The sequence below is a fragment of the Anguilla anguilla genome, chromosome 12 (genome assembly GCF_013347855.1).
Source record: "Anguilla anguilla isolate fAngAng1 chromosome 12, fAngAng1.pri, whole genome shotgun sequence".
In the NCBI taxonomy this organism is placed as follows: Eukaryota; Metazoa; Chordata; class Actinopteri; order Anguilliformes; family Anguillidae; genus Anguilla; species Anguilla anguilla.
Window position 1 is genome coordinate 40,244,208 of NC_049212.1, and position 15,886 is coordinate 40,260,093.

Genomic DNA, 15,886 nt, shown 5'->3' on the forward strand with positions numbered 1-15,886 from the left:
GCCTTCTAGGGGAAGGATTACACAAGATCTGTCGTCGTCGCTTTGTGACGTACCGGGGAATACCCAGCATCGCGGGGCCTAGCTGGAACAATTAAAACCCGCATTTTTATTTCCTCCTGGCTAACGGTGTGTGCTTTAGGCTGCACTGGTTTTTCTGCTTTTTCGTCTTATCCTGTTGTTTTGTACAACCGTCTCGACCAGGGAATGGCGTTGGAAGGATCGCTGTTGCGTGAGCCATGTCAGTTTTTTTAAATTAAAGGCTCAAACTCAGGTTTTTAAAATCGGCTTTCATAAGTTATCTCAGCTTAAAACTAAGTCATCTTCCTCTGGGGGTTTTTTTTTTTTAAACTGCGTGTTGGACTTCATTACCTAATCTAACCCCTCAGGTTCATCTTCTGTCTTCTGTCAGTCTCTTCACTTTTAATATCTTATCGTCAAGGAGTCCCAAAGGAGGTTCTTGATGCGTGACCTAAATTTTTAGTGGAGTGCCCATAAAATTTTCAAATGGATCAGTGTAGGTGGCATCTGACAGTGTTTACCAAAGTACCAGCATGCCTCTTATTGTTTTGTCTTGCTGTTCCTGTTATATCTCTCTTTGAAATATTTAAATATTTACATTTCGCCCATCAGTGAGTCAGTTAACTCAATTAAGTCTGCAATCTGCTTCTCTCCGTGTAACAACAGTGTTACATGATTGTCCACACACTCACTGGTGTGTTCCAAATATAGAGTATGAAATTGATAGTTCCAGTCCTGGATGCTGATTGATCAAGCAACCTTCCAAGGAGTGCCAGCTGAATAGAATGGTCATGCATAAATAAAATATTTCTTCACCTTCCAGTATCATAAACATCTTAGATGTCAAAACATTATGCAAAGCTGACAGCCGCTTTTAAAATCCCATTAAGCCTCCTCTTAAGCAGATTCTGTGTGAAAAGCTCTTCTTCATGTAGTGCTTTTTTAAAAAACAGAAATCCCCCTGCTTGTGCTAATATTCATGTTCCATTTCACGATATGCTGTCCTGCTAGGACTGAAGGTATAAAACGAAAAGCTTTCCAATACAGATAAAGTGATAATTATAGTCTTTTATTTGATATTATATGTTAATATTGATAGAATATTAAAATGAGAACAGTGTGTACTTGTGTGTGTATATATATATATATATATATATATGGTCAGCTGGATCAGTCTGGTTGTGGTGTGGGCTGTCAGTCTGGGACCGGACGAGACTGACCGCAGTAGGACCCATCGGTCTAATTAAACCGCGCGTTCGTCCTTCACTTCCTCGGTGACTCAGAGCGAGACGGGATTTCGGTTCTGGAACAAAGCACACCCCGCTCTCTCCCTGGCAGATTCTGAACAATGCGAGACTGTGCTCTCATTTTCTGATTAGCCGTGACTGGATTTTTTTTTTTTTTTTAAGTCTTTCTTCTCTTGTGGAACATCTTCAGTGGCAGCAAGGGGTGAGCCTTGCAGCACTGCTGTCTGACAGACAGTCGAGTGAGCGGAGCTTGGGTTCAGCCTGACGATCAGCCCCCGGGAGACCCAGTGCCTGGGAGAGACTTGGGAACCAAGGGAAACAAACGCATGTAAAATAGATTAAAACGCATGTTTCATGGCAGTGTAACACACCGCTGCTGGGATTTTACTCTAAACCACACGGTTTGTTTGGAGAAAGGTCTCAGACAGGGACATATTTTTATTTTATATTTTAAGTTTGATCAAATTAGCTTTCTCTTAAAAAAATAAGCTTGTGTTTCCTGATATTCTTAGAATGTTCCTAAAAGTGTCTCTTTTTTGCAGTTTTAAATAGCAGAATGCATTTTTTTTTTAAAAGGTGTGACCTCATTTGTAAATTAACCCGTAAGCAGTGCATCACACATTCATAGGTGCTGCATAAACATTCATTAATGCTAAAGGCAGTATCTGCAGCTAGACATAGCATGCCACCATTGATGCAGCAAGTAGCATTACTAAGACAATGCCAATTTATAGTTATTGACATAAGTATTTATGAATGTGTTTGTCACTCTTATGATGATGCCCAGTAGTATTTATGAAGGAGATAAACAGCTATTTAGAAGGGCCTATGATGCCAGGAAGGGTGAGGCAGGAGAGAAGGCTTCTCCTGTGTTTAAGGTCGCACTGTTCATTCAGCACCATGGACAGCACCAGCCTCACTCACTGGAGAGCTGCAGCACCATGGACAGCACCAGCCCCACTCACTGGAGAGCTGCAGCACCATGGACAGCTCCAGCCCCACTCACAGGCGAGCTGCAGCACCATGGACAGCACCAGCCTCCCAGCTGCAGTTCAGACTCAGTAGCAGCTGCCCCCTCCCCACTTAAGGGCCAACATAAAGGCCTACTTCTGGGGTCTGGAGGGGACAGACCTAGTTGTGTCAACCCGGCTACTACGTGTGTGGGCTCAAGCTTCCAGTTCCAGTTCTTTGGGGTTATCTTCCTAAGACTGCGCTTTGCCTTGTTGGATGTGTTACTGTGTGAGCTGTACTCTCTCCCCAGAGACGAAAAGAGATGCCATTACCCCCCCCCCCCCCCCGACCCCCGGTACGGTGACATTTCCGATTTCCACAGTGCGCTACGGATCATACACAGAGAGTGTCATTGAGGCTGAAACCAAGTTAATTCCTTGCAGCTAAAAACTCCTGATGACAGAAGATTGGTGAAATATGAGGAAAAGACGTTTTTGTGTTGAGTTACTATAAGTGCACTCTAGGAGAGTGAAAAAGAGGGAAACTGACAGGTGGCCTAGCTTCACAAAGTGACATCACCTCCCAGATGCAGTTCCATCTGCCGTCAGGATGTCGGTTATGGAGTCCTGTTACTCTGACAAGATCCCCGGCAGCCAAGCACGTCCCAGCTGGGTTATTATATGTATAGTAATTTTGGAAATTACAATGCCCTGAGGTCCTGCACTTTGTCCGTAACTTTGACAGACAAATTTAAGCAAGCTTTAGAGAGCTGTCCTGAATTGTTATCCTGGATCCTGTTGTATTTTTCTGGGATTGAATGCTGAATGTAAGGCTTGTTTGTCTATGTGTGCATGCATGCGAGCATGTGTGCGTGTGTGCACATATGGTGTCTAGAGTCTGGCTGGCTTTACATGGTGTATGAAAACAGGAAGCTCAGCTGCTCATTTCCTATAATAAACCAGCATATCCACATGCAAAAGGCTGACTATAGAGCCTAGGGTAAGGATACTCAAATCTGTCCTATGAATCCAAATCTGGCCCTGGTTGTCTTTTGCCCCAGGTAATTAACTGAACAATCAGTGCTGCTGATTGGCCAGACTGCATTCACACCTGACTCGCAGGTAGAGGGAGGGTGGAAAAGCACCAGTTCCCAGCCGCCGAGGACCGCGACTCTGGTCACAGTGGCCTAGGACCTCGACCACGGTGATTAAAACCTGGTCTACAGTGCAGTTAACATGAGAAACACAGTGCTCTGATTCCAGGGACTCTGGATGTTCAGGACAAGGAGTTGTGAATGGGCCGGGAGCCAGAGGGGGGGGAGGGGGGGTTCGGGGGGTGTCAGGGAGGCGAGACACGAGCAGGTGGCATTAATTATTAATGACGGGAGACTTGCTGCGCCCTGGATGCCCGGACATGTTGTTCCCGGCCTCTGAGGCTCAGAGCAGAGCTGCTGTAGGAGGAGAGAAGACTGCATTAATCTCATTCTCACCGCTGCCAGCACCACTAACCCTTCTGCTCCTTCTGAAGAGCACGGCCTGTTTAAAACATACAACTCTTTCATTGATTTATGTTCATGTTTCTTATATATTGTACTGCTATTTTTTTTTTTTTAATGTATGTTTGTGTTTATATATATATATATATATGTGTGTGTGTGTGTGTGTGTAGTACATTTAGGGCCAGTTTCACAGATACGTATTAAGCCTAGTCCGAGACTAAATTAAATTTTGAATTGATTCTCTGTACAAAACTTAATTTAGTCCCAGGACTAAGCTTAATCTGTCTCCATGAAACCGGCCCGTTGTCTTTAAATGAGTTTAAAACTGGGCTTTGCTGGAAAGTAGGTCCTGAACCCAGGAAGGCTGGGCATGGTGTTCTGCTGCAGAGACTCCATAAGAAAACTCTCAGCTGAACGGCTGCTGTACTCAAGCACTGGGAGGAACTGATGGAAGTGTGTGTGTGTGTGTGTGTGTGTGTGTGTGTGTATCTGTTTCAAATTGACTGGTGTGTCCAGTGCAGCTGCATGATCTACTCAGGAGCTTTGAAACCCTGTCTTCCCAAGAAAAAAAATCATCCTCTTGTCACGGATGAGAGAAAATAGTGACGTGAAGTTTTTTTTTTTTTTTTCCTCGAAACTGTTCTCACACTGATGTACATCCTCACTCTCTCTCTCTCTCTCTCTCTCTCTCTCGCTCCCTCCCTGCTTTGTTAATCAGGCACAGCTTTAATGAAGAAGCAGACCCTCCAACAGTCTTGTTGAAGGGGACGCGACACCCTCCAGGACAAGGATGGAGTCACCATGGAAACCACTTCTTCTCCTGTCAGTCATTGGTGGCCTCTCAGGTAAGGTGGTGGGGGTTTTTAGGAATTCTGGGTAATTACCAGAGCTCTGTCTGTTTCTCTTCTTCATTTAATTTTCAACAAGCCCCCAACAGCACTGAGAACAACACGGGAAAATGAGCGACACGATTTCCATTAACTTCACTGAAGTGTAATGAGCGCTTCTCTGCAGTCAGAACGATCTGATCTGAGGTATATAAGCTCTGTCTATATCTGACAATCAGCCCTAAATGAGTGTGTTTGCCGATTTGCCCAATGGCCTGCAGGTATGAACGCACACCTTCGGTTCCATGCTGAAATACAGTTGAAATGGTATGGTATAGGTATGAACGAATGCTTCTTTGTACCGAAGCCTGAGTGCTCTAACCGCAATGAAGCGACTTCCACTTCAGTGTGTATTTTGATCAGTGTCATCTTCAGAAAGCAGGAGGTGCCGTAGTGGCTGACCTGTTTTAACCAGGTGCCAATGCACAGTTAACACAGCATATGTATGAAGTCTGCGAAAAAAAAAGGTTTAACTGCTTAATTGTTATTCAACATCAGAAGCAAACCGAATACCTGCTGCGTTACTCATTGTATGGAATGCTGCGGCCCAATTGACATTTGAAAGGATAATTCCACTGTTAGCAAGCGAAATGGCTTTTACTCTGGAAAAAAAAAAAACTGTGTTTGGCCCGAGTTCAGGTGCCAGAATTTCAGATTTATTATTTTTTTTTTTCTGTCTTTAAAAAAGCTTTGTGATTGAATACAAAACAGCTGTTTTTTGGTTGGGTTTGACGGAATCGCTTATGCTCTTAAACTGGCTAAGTGCTTCTGATTGGACGGTGAGGAATGTGACATTCAACTTTTCACGGCCGCTTAAGCTGAAGAGTGTGCATCGCTACTCAACGCTGACCCCAGAGACGCACGCTGGCCATTTCAGAAACGGAAGATGAAAATCACCACACTTTTAAAGAGGCGTCTGAAATGCTGTTTTTCGAGTGAGAGTCGGTTCAGATGCAGACTTAATTGGACTGCATACTTCAGTAATTACTGTCAAATGATTTCACAGTTTTTGTTTTTCCTTTCTTCCTTTCTTTTTTAGAAATGAGAAATCTTTGACAGAGCGAAACCCATAGTGTGATGTGCGTATGCATCCCTGGGGTTTTGGAATACACCAGTACTCTTCAGTCCGTCATTCCCTTCCTTATAGCAATGTGTTTGAAATAACAGAGTTAGTGGAGCATATACTTGTGCTGTTATCAGTTTGGCATGTTGAAGAAGTGATACGCTAGTGATCTGTTAGCGTTTAGCTTCTCTTTAACTATTGGCACCGGGTTGAAGAAGAGATACGCTAGTTACCGGGCTAGCGAGCAGAGAATGGGATTCTTCTCTATCGCAGGGTTCCTCCCAAGATTGCCCCCCCCCACCTAACTTCCTAGCCCCCGTCTGGCTGTTTCTCTTCCCTCCGGGGAGTTTTTGTTTCTCCACACTTGTTGGTTTTTAAAGGGTTCAAGGCTGGGTTTCCCAGATAAATAGTCTGTGTGAGAGAGTCTGCAGGAAGGGCTGTGCAGGTAAAACAGAAGTGAATTGAACCCTGGGGTGTAATTTGGCTCGGAACCACTATGAACCCGTGCCTCTTAATCTCTACGAATGGATCAAACTCATTTATTTTAACGCCGTCCGTGATTTCAATGGAGAACACACCTTGGTGGTGTTTTCACGTTTATGTAACCACACTTCACCACAAGACAAGAAAAAAAAAAAACCATCCCGGTCATAATTTTCAAAACATTCGAAACATTCAACGTCATCAAACCTGCTTTCGTTGATTGGCTGATTGAAGGCCCGTTCCCTGGGTCCACGCGGACGTAGAGAGGTACAGGCCCGGGGTTACATAAGCGCCAAGTTTTATAAAAATCAGCCTCTTTCTGGGGCCGTGCGGGAGCGTCGAAGGACCTTGAAATGCCCCGTGGTCTCCGCGCTGCTCGGAGTCGTGCGCAAATTACAGTCGCCCAGGAGCCGGCGCTACGAGTGACAGACACGCTCCCTTCGGGCTGGCAGCCTGCAATCTGCGGAGTTTTAACAGGCGAGGCAGCGCCGCGGTCCGCCGACCGAAGCGATATTTATACCCCTGCAACCAAGCGGGCGTAATGCCATTATGTAAGCCTTATTTAATGGATGAAAAAGCTCCTTGGGAAGTGATTGACTCTTTATTGCCACCCTGCTATTTTGTGTGAATTGATTTTTTTAACTTTAAAGTTTGAACTGAATAGAAATGTTTATCCCCTGGATGAACACCCACACGCTGCTTCCTGCAGATGCATGGTGGGGATGAGAAGGCATTGTTAGGCCGGTTGTTAGGAACGTGCTGTGCTGGCGGTGGAGCTTTATTCTGTTTTCTGGGCATAAAGGGGTAACGCGGTGCAACTTTTTCCCTGCTAAGTTTTCCCTGTAACTGCTAAGTGCCCAGATCTTTGAGTTCTCCGTCAGCATCAGAAAGGCGACTGCTGTTTGCAAAAAGTTCTCAGCACTGTGGAGGCCATTCCTTTGCTCCAAATTTTATGTTTCAGTTTTTTATTTATTTATTTTTTTTCTTTCTCCCTTAAACTTTTTTTTTTGCTAATGGTTTTTGTTCGCAAGGTCAAGGCATACCTGTGCGGGTGGCGGGGGGGTGTGAGTAATTTGTTCTTCACACCGCTCAGGCTTGGACACATGCTCGGGAGTCTTTAAAATAAATCACATCACTCGTCTCCCTGCTTCTTTTCAGGGTGGGGGGGAGGAGGTGCGGGGGGTGGGGGGGGAGGGAGGTGCGGGGGGGTGGGGGGGAGGGAGGTGCGGGGGGGGGGTGGGGGGGAGGGAGGTGCGGGGGGGGGTGGGGGGGAGGGAGGTGCGGGGGGGGGTGGGGGGGGAGGGAGGTGCGGGGGGTGGGGAGGAGGGAGGAGCGGGGGGTGGGGGGGGAGGGAGGAGCGGGGGGTGGGGAGGAGGGAGGAGCGGGGGGGTGGGGGGGGGTGTGTGGAGGTGCGGGGGGTGGGGTGGGGGGGTGGGGGGTAAGCCTTGCTGTGGAGCGATCCTGGCAGAAGGGTACTGCGCGGCGCCAAATTAAAGACCGAAGGAAAGAGCCGGAAGCTCGGATCAGCCGGAGGAACCGGGCGCGGGAGGAATGAGCCGCTGATAAACCCGTCTCCCCGCACGCGTGCAGACGGAGCCTCTCTGTGCGTGCAGACGGAGCCGCTCTGTGCGTGTGAAACACGCCGCGCCGTTCACGTCAGAAAGGGACGGCGACGGCGGCACTTCAGCTGTGATGGAATGGCTCTTTAGCCAGAAATAAAGCGCGTGTGAAATACTCCCCTGGCTGGCAGAGGGAAATTTCTGCTGTGTTCCTTTAGACCAGCCGTGACAATCCACACCCCATTCACAGCAGCTGGAGCAGGGCTGCCCAGCCCTGCTCCTGGAGATCTGCAGTCCTGCAGGTTTTCACTCCAACCGTAACAAAGCCACGCCTCACTCAGCAGCTAAAGAGAGAGAGAGAGAGAGCTGGAGCGAGCCGCCGGGGCTTCTGGGCTGTGAGCTCTGGGCTGTGAGCTCTGGGGCTTCTGGGTTGTGAGCTCTGGGGCTTCTGGGCTGTGAGCTCTGGGCTGTGAGCTCTGGGGCTTCTGGGCTGTGAGCTCTGGGGCTTCTGGGCTGTGAGCTCTGGGGCTCCTGGGCTGTGAGCTCTGGGGCTGGAGGACTGAGCTCTGTAAGCGCTCTCTAGTGGCTGGAAGCACTCTGAGCTCCGGCAGGTGAGAATGCTGGACCCGCTGGCCCTGAGCACGCTTCCTTCCCCCAAAAAACTGAGATGTGGGACGAGGCACCGCTCTCCCGGCAGTGGTGGCGGTATCAGTCACCTCCTTTGCCCTTTGCACAACACCCCCCCCCCACCCCCCACCCCCCAATGGCACCTTGGCATGAGGGCTGGGATTAAGACTTTAAAAGCATACCCTGGTATTGTTGCAGAAAATAACTTGTTTTTTTGAAGTAGAGCCACCTTTTTTTTTTTTACAGTGCTGTGTAGCCTTGGGGATAAAGAGTTGGGTTTTGCAGGTTCAAATCCCTGGCATTTGCTCACCATTGTACCTGCGGCTATAGCGCTTGACCCGGGCTCCTTCACTAAATATCCCCTGGCGTATAGATCAGATGTGGACTGCGTATAATCTTCCAGCACTGCAGCGTATGCTAAGAGCCGAAAAATGAAGATGCAAGATTAGTGCCTTAGTGTCTTGCGGACTTCAGGTGGATAATTCCTCTCCTCTCTTTTTGTATACCGCTATTATATTTTGAAAAAGGACTTAAATCCACTCTCTTATTTTCAAGCCGTCCGCAACCCACTCCTCAAAGTGTGCGCGATCCTATTTTTTTTCTTTTTCTTTTTCTTTCCCGCTCAAATTAATGGGCGGTTGAGAAGCGAAGGCTCCACTTAGCCGCTGAGATTGACTATCACTCTTTATTTGGCTGGGCCTCCCCGTCCCGTCTCAGTGCGCCTGGCTGCAGTAGAGCTAAGTCATTAAAGCCCTGAGACTCATCCAGGCCGTGGACCGGGCCCCTGACAGCTGCTGTAGGGCTGTTTTGAAATGCCCTTGTGTCTCATCAACATTTTTAAACTGACATTTTTTTTTTTTTTGCCTGAAAAGAGTAAACGCGGCAAACGCAGTTTTTCTCAAGGACTGCATGTTAAATTAGTTATGCGTTGGCAGGCTTAGCGTTGTAAGCTGTTCTGTGTAAGCGTTTCTGCAAAACTAATGTAATAGTTTATGACATAGTACACAGACTACACGCATGTTACACAATTTTTTGTGTCCTAAGGCCTCAAAGAGGAAGCATTGATATTTACATAATGACTTAATTAATATATTGTACCGTGTTGATGACATTCTTTATTGAGCTTGCACAAAGCTGTGTAGCACGTTTTGGAAAATCGTAAGCACACGTGAGATGATCAGACTTGACTTGAGGACTACCCTCTTCCCAAAACTGCTGTACCACTGCTTATGAATGATTTAGAAAGATGGAGAATTAAATATGAGATTCTTCATTATGACAGCTCGCAAATAGACTGTGACAGCGAGCAAATCAAAAGGCGTATTAGAAAAACACCTCAAAAGAAGAAACGTCCAATAAATGTGTCTGTCTATCCAACACTCACAGACAAGAGATCAAGTTGAATTCCAGGATCCTTGTAAATATTTTCTGAATTTTGATGACAGATTTGTTTTTATTTTATTTTTTAAAAGTGTGTCAGATTAGTAGCGGTAAGATGCGTATGTCAGTTTGCATTATATTGTAATTGTGCAACTAATTGACCGTAAACCCCGATGTTGCCTTGTAAACACCGAGACTCAAGATTTTCAATTATAGCAAGTGTTATTGGCTTTATTTACTTCAATAGGCAGGCATTAGATTGCAAATCAAATGGTGCTTTTCCAATCATTAAGCATTGCTCTTAAAACCTCAGCGTCAACGATAGATTATATTGGGAGGGAAAAAAAAAAAAAAAAAACGAGACGAAATACGTTTGTCCCTGAGGGCTGTATGTCGCACGCAGAGTGTGTTTAAATGAGAGCGTTTGGGCCAAATTAAACCCCCCCCTCCCCCGAGGCTGTGGTTTCAGAACCCGGCTGAATTCAAACCCTCCGAAGCCGTTGTTTTAGAAGCGCCTGGCGGAGGCGCTTCCTGTCGTCTGTCCCAGATGTGGCGCTGGACTTTAATTCCCTTCGGCTGACGGCCACCGCTGAACCGTGGATAGGCCTCATCCTCCTGGGGCCTGTGGGTGGTGTTCAGACCAGGAAACACCGCTCTGGGGGGTGGCTGTGTGGGGGGGGGGGGGGGGGGTACAGTACAGCTGCTTTTTCTTCACCCCCAGAGAAAGGCATGCTCATCTCAATCCTGAGAAACGCTGTAGTTTCCTAAACGTGTGTTTTTGTTTCAGTGTTTTTAATATGTTGACGTTTTTACACAATCCTTGTCATTTTGCCGCTAATTGAAAAAAGTACAAAATAAAAAAGTTAAAAAAATATTTATAAAATAAGATAAAAATGGTTCCAGATATGTATGTATAAGGCAGATAAATCTATAATTAATATATCATCTCCCTACATAATATATCCCCCTCCCTATCTTTTTTCTTTTTTTAAAAAAATCAGACCTGCCTGATTCCAAATGTCCTTAATTCTAAGTTCACGTGTTAACACAGTGGGGAGGTGGGGCTATGATCTATTATGTGTTAGTGTTATGTCTCCATAGCAGATGATGTGCAGCTACTGACTTTATGTTTGACTGCAGCAATATGTGTGCGATGCACAGGTACGTTTAGCTGTGTGAAGGGAGTCCATGACATCAGCTTATGCTACTCTGTAAGAGGTGTCACACAGTACTAAAGTAAATAAGGTTTTCCTTTTGGATATTTGTGCATGTCATATCGATCAATAAATATGATGATAAAAACGTTCAGACACGACGTGTGTGGATGCTGCAGTTAGCGGTGCTATTAGACTGGAGAGATGGGAAATGTAGTTTAATTAGATACGCCGGTGTCTCCAGCCATGCTAATGTTCCCAACCCTGTGATATTGTCTGGCTTCCAGCTCTAAAGGTTATCAGTTGATTGCAACAGCAGACATCTCAATGAATTCTTTTGAAATCAATAGGAAAATATTCACTCATTCGCACCATACAAATTAAATTTATATTTTCAATTTAAATGCGAGGTGGGGGCGGACTGTTTCCAGGCAAGTATTGAAAAAATAATTTTTTTTGTTGGAATTAACATGCCTAGCACGAATTAGTGTGTGCTTTTAATGTTTGCAATAATTAAATTGCATTGCTTTGTCAATTACTGAATTGAGCGTGCCATTTTTGAGTGTTTTTTTTGTGTTTCTCTTATTGTTTTGCGATCAGAATCACATTTGTTTGGTGTGGGGAGTGTCGTTGTGCTTATTGGCTGGATGAACACGCTGAGGGACCACTGATCCGGAATGAACCAGGAGTCGATATGTAGAATTGAGCTGCAGATTGTTTTTCATTAGTGCAGTTAAGAGCAGTTCTCCTGTTTAATAATGCAGCACAAATACTTTCACTTTTATTGTATTCCAATAAAATGTTCCTCTGCATATCTGCCGTGACGTCCAAAAAAGGCTTTTCTCAAAAGCTTAAACATTTAAGCAACCCGTTATGATAATGGAATGCATCACTATGATTTGTAAGTATGTGGATTTTTTTTTAATTTTGGTAATCTGAGTTGATCAGATGGATTACAATGCATTTTTATGACTTTGCTATACCAGAAGCAAAATTAAAGAAGAATATATGAAAATGATGATTCACTAATATTATGTATACTGATCCAATACAGTCCCAAAATATTTTTTTTTCTGTATATTGGCCAAAAAATACTCATATTTGAGTCACGTTGAAGGAAAAAAGAAAATAATAATAATAATAATAATCTGAAACAAAAACCACACATGATGAATAAAGAATTTTGATAAGAATGAAATAAAACACAAAAAAGTAAAAATGCATTTTTGCCTATTACAGTGAGAAATGCACTTGCAAGCTACACTGGCTAAAAGTGTCTGGCAGAGTGCTAAATTGTAAATTATTAACAAAACAAAAACTATCGGGCAGATGGCTCATGTATTGCAGAACTCGGCTTGAGCAGACCGCTTGGTTTATTGATAAAGCTACTGTATGCTGCTTTTTCAACAACAATAAAAAAAAATTAATAAAAAATGTTGGCGAGATTGTTACAGTGTATGAATTTCGTTAGCATATAATGCACTGCAGTTTTATGATGTAATAGCATTTTTATTAATAAGCTGAACACCATCGCCCCACCCCACCTCTGGCCCCCGTATATATTTTATCACCACCCCAGTTATTGCCAACTTTAGTCTTCAGTTTTTACTGCCCAGATGCATTGCTGTGGGAGAACTCTGTCCCACAGCAATGCATTTTACGAAGAATATATTTGTATATATTCCCCATATTCCCCCATATAATGCATGTTGTCTCATGTTGCAGCAACTTTATAATATATTTAATTAAAATATATTTTCAGTATATTCCATTTGTAAGCCGTTTTATAGTATTTTGATGTAATGGGTGATGGAAAGCTAAATATGGGAAACAAAATGGCGTTTTACCTGAACATTTAGCTTTCCGTGTGATGCTCGTGGATTTAGACTTTCATCTCAGGCATTTGTGTACTGATGCGTATTTAAAGGGGGATCGCTCATGAATGTGTGAGCGCAGGTCTGTTATCAGCTGTTTGTTGTTATAGAGGAGGAATGGCCTGTGTCGATGTTGACACTGAGTGCTCAGCGTACTCTTGTGTTTCAGCCGTTCGACTGTGTTTTCCGTATAATAGTCATTTTAAGAGAGATGGGAGCTCACGGCAAAGCTAACGGGTCTGATGACATTTTTAAATTCCGGTGTATTGATGGCCAATTTACGGCGTATTCGTCCCCAGAGGGAAGTGAAAATTACCCCCTGTGGAGTGTGCCACAGCAAATGGGCTCAGACAAAGTAAACTGTGTTTTGTGTAGTTGGGATGAATGGCTAACCATAGAAGGCGTAGTTATCATACTTTTCAAAAGTGCTTTCGGACAATTACTCCCTCCTCACTTCCGATCGCACAAACGCTCCGTCTTTTAGGGCGATTTTTTTAAAAAACGGCCCTTTGATCTTAGAGTCTGTTAGCCTGTCGCTACGGCCCGTGTAGAGCTGAGGACAGGAATTCCATGACCGCAACAGGAACAGAGAAAAAAAAATCCGTTTTGAAATGTTACTTTTATCTGATCAGAAGCAGGCAGGTAATCATTTCGCCTGAACGGCCTCGCTGATCCTATTGAGGTTCACATTTCTTCAGACGTCTCTTGACCCGTTCACCACATCGCTGAGGCTAAGTGCCTGCTCCTGTAACTAACACAGTGCCTAACGCAGTCAGTAGGAGTTTGTCCTTGCGGTGAGCCCTGTCACTGAGTCATCCAAGCCAGAACGCACACAGCCTGGCCCACTGAGTGCTGGATAAAATAAAATAAAATAAAATAAAATAAAATAAAGTAGTTAGGGTCTGACCTCTTCTCTTGCATTCTGACTGATGTCTTTTAGGTGGCATGGGAATGATCCAGTCAGTTAGCCGCTGCTAGCATCCCTCTGGTTAACACAGCTCACTTTATTCATAATGGATTTTTATTATTTATTATTCTTTTTCTTTTTTGCATCCTGTATTAATTTGTGGACAAAACACACTTGTCATGTAACTCCCCAGAAGATCTCAGTCAGCTGAGGATTGCTTCCACTTTGCAATACACTAGGTCACCAGATCCCTGGCATCTGATTGGCCAGACAACTCACCTAAGTTCACCTGTGCAGCTGCCGCAGATAGATCCCAGGCAGCTGATTGGTCAGAGGAATCTCCCAGTTCAGCTGTGCAGCTGCGGCAGGTAGATCCCAAGCATGCGATTGGTCAGACTGGACACCTCGTTCAAGCTGCACAGTTGAAGCAGGAGGTTCCGAGTCATCCGATTGGTCAGACGAGTCGCTATGGAACACCGGGGGAAGGCTCTGCTCCACTGAACCCCTCCAATGCTGGCTCACTCCTCAGTGTGTCCGGCTATCCGCCATCTTGATCGACACTCAGCTCCAGGGCTCGGTGGCGCTGTCAGGAGTGCAATTCAGTCCAGACCACGAGGCAGATCGCCGCACGTCAGGCTAGTCCAGTCGATTCAGAAAGAACCGCTGCTCGTCTCGTCTACACTCGGCCAAAACACACACACACACACACACACACACACACACACTCTCAGCCAAAACGCGCACACACACACACACACACATACACACACTCTCAGCCAAGACACACACACACACACAGTCATTCACGGGAAACTAAGTCTTACTTTTCTTGCCTAATGAGGTGGCCGTCCTTGGTCCTGACACTCAGGCACACATGCGGGCACACAGCCTCTCTTTGGGGGTTAAAGGGGGGCTGTAAATAAGGTTTTTTTTTTGGTTTTTTTTCCCACGCCGTTGTGACTCAGCAGTCGAGCTCTTTCTGCGGAAATAAAGACCCTCATAACCGCGTCTGGAGTGAAGTGTTTTTCTGTCTGGCTTGCCTCTCTTTTATAAGATAAGGGTGGATGTTTTCCTTCTCACCCTCTGCACTCACATTCTGCATGAGTTTACATGCTGTGCCTTTGTTGATTCTGAAACGATGTCTCCGAACCCATTTGCTTCGTAGTAACCTTAAATTTTCTAATTTTGCTCCCACCAGTGCTCTGCGCTCTATTATTTTCCCACCACACACGCTCCTAAACTGAAAGATTTAAGAAGTACGCCAATTCATCCCAATTAGCATACGAGCTCCTAAATAATTTTCCCAGTATCCTTCATAGCACACGTCAATTTTCAGGGGACAAATTCTCCATCCTAAAATGGGAGCACTTGTAGAGCCCTGCCGACAAAGAACTGCAGCTTTTGACTTTGCGTTGTGCGTTTATGAACTGGCTGCCGCCATCGATCGTGACCCAGGCGACCTAGCGTTAGCATTGTTTGCGGCCTAAAACTGTACGTGCCGCCCGCTCACGCTAGTCACTCCGAGGCGGAGGGGACTGCTAAATGCTAAATGCTGCGGAAAAAAAGATGTGAAACGTCTCTTTCATGGTCAGTCCCCTGAGGACCTGAGGAGAGATGTGAAGTGTGTTATCCCAAATGCCACCGCTGAACCCCATGAGGCATCAAACAAAGATATGATTTATGGGCATCTCCTGGCAGGTACAGCCTCTGGGTTTTTGACTGTCAGGAACTTATGGAAAATGTCACGGGTGATTTATTTATTTATTTATTTTGGTTAAGGGCAGACGCGTTATCTGCGCTCTTCTCTAGCTCATGAGGTGCCCTTCCCTGTAGATGTTATGTCAGCGTTAAGGAGACCGTCAGTCCAAATTGGCGTGATCTCATACCATGGTGGACGCACTAGGCCAGAAGTGGATAAAAGGGCATTAGTGTGCCATAATGGGTATAGGATGCAAAGGTTGCGGGTTTGATTCCCAACTGGGGCACTGCTGTTGTGTCCTAGAGCAAGTTTCTTATCCTGAACTGCTTTACCCAAAAAAAAAACCCTGCCTTATGAATGGATTGTAAAAGAGAATAAGAACAATTATCCAAATGTATCCACAGCTGCGTCAACAGATGTTGTGAATTCAAAGGTTTATTGTGTTTTAGTGCTAAACTTTTGTTCTTTTACAGTTTACGAACGCAGATGTAACAAATAAACAGTAGATTCAAAGTCAGAGCAGTACTTGCATTCAACAT

The 15,886-nt window shown here is 45.1% G+C and overlaps 1 protein-coding gene across 4 annotated transcripts in view; it reads left to right on the forward strand.

The window, feature by feature from the left end:
• LOC118210445 (contactin-5-like) overlaps positions 1 to 15,886 on the forward strand; it is a 206,945-nt gene that overhangs the window by 69,297 nt on the left and 121,762 nt on the right. For all 4 annotated transcript variants that reach the window (XM_035386653.1, XM_035386655.1, XM_035386656.1 and 1 more), the window contains exon 2: positions 4,433 to 4,559. In XM_035386653.1, coding sequence (XP_035242544.1) covers positions 4,505 to 4,559 — 55 coding nt within the window. In that variant the 5' untranslated portion in view covers positions 4,433 to 4,504. The remainder of the gene's footprint in view (positions 1 to 4,432; positions 4,560 to 15,886) is intronic.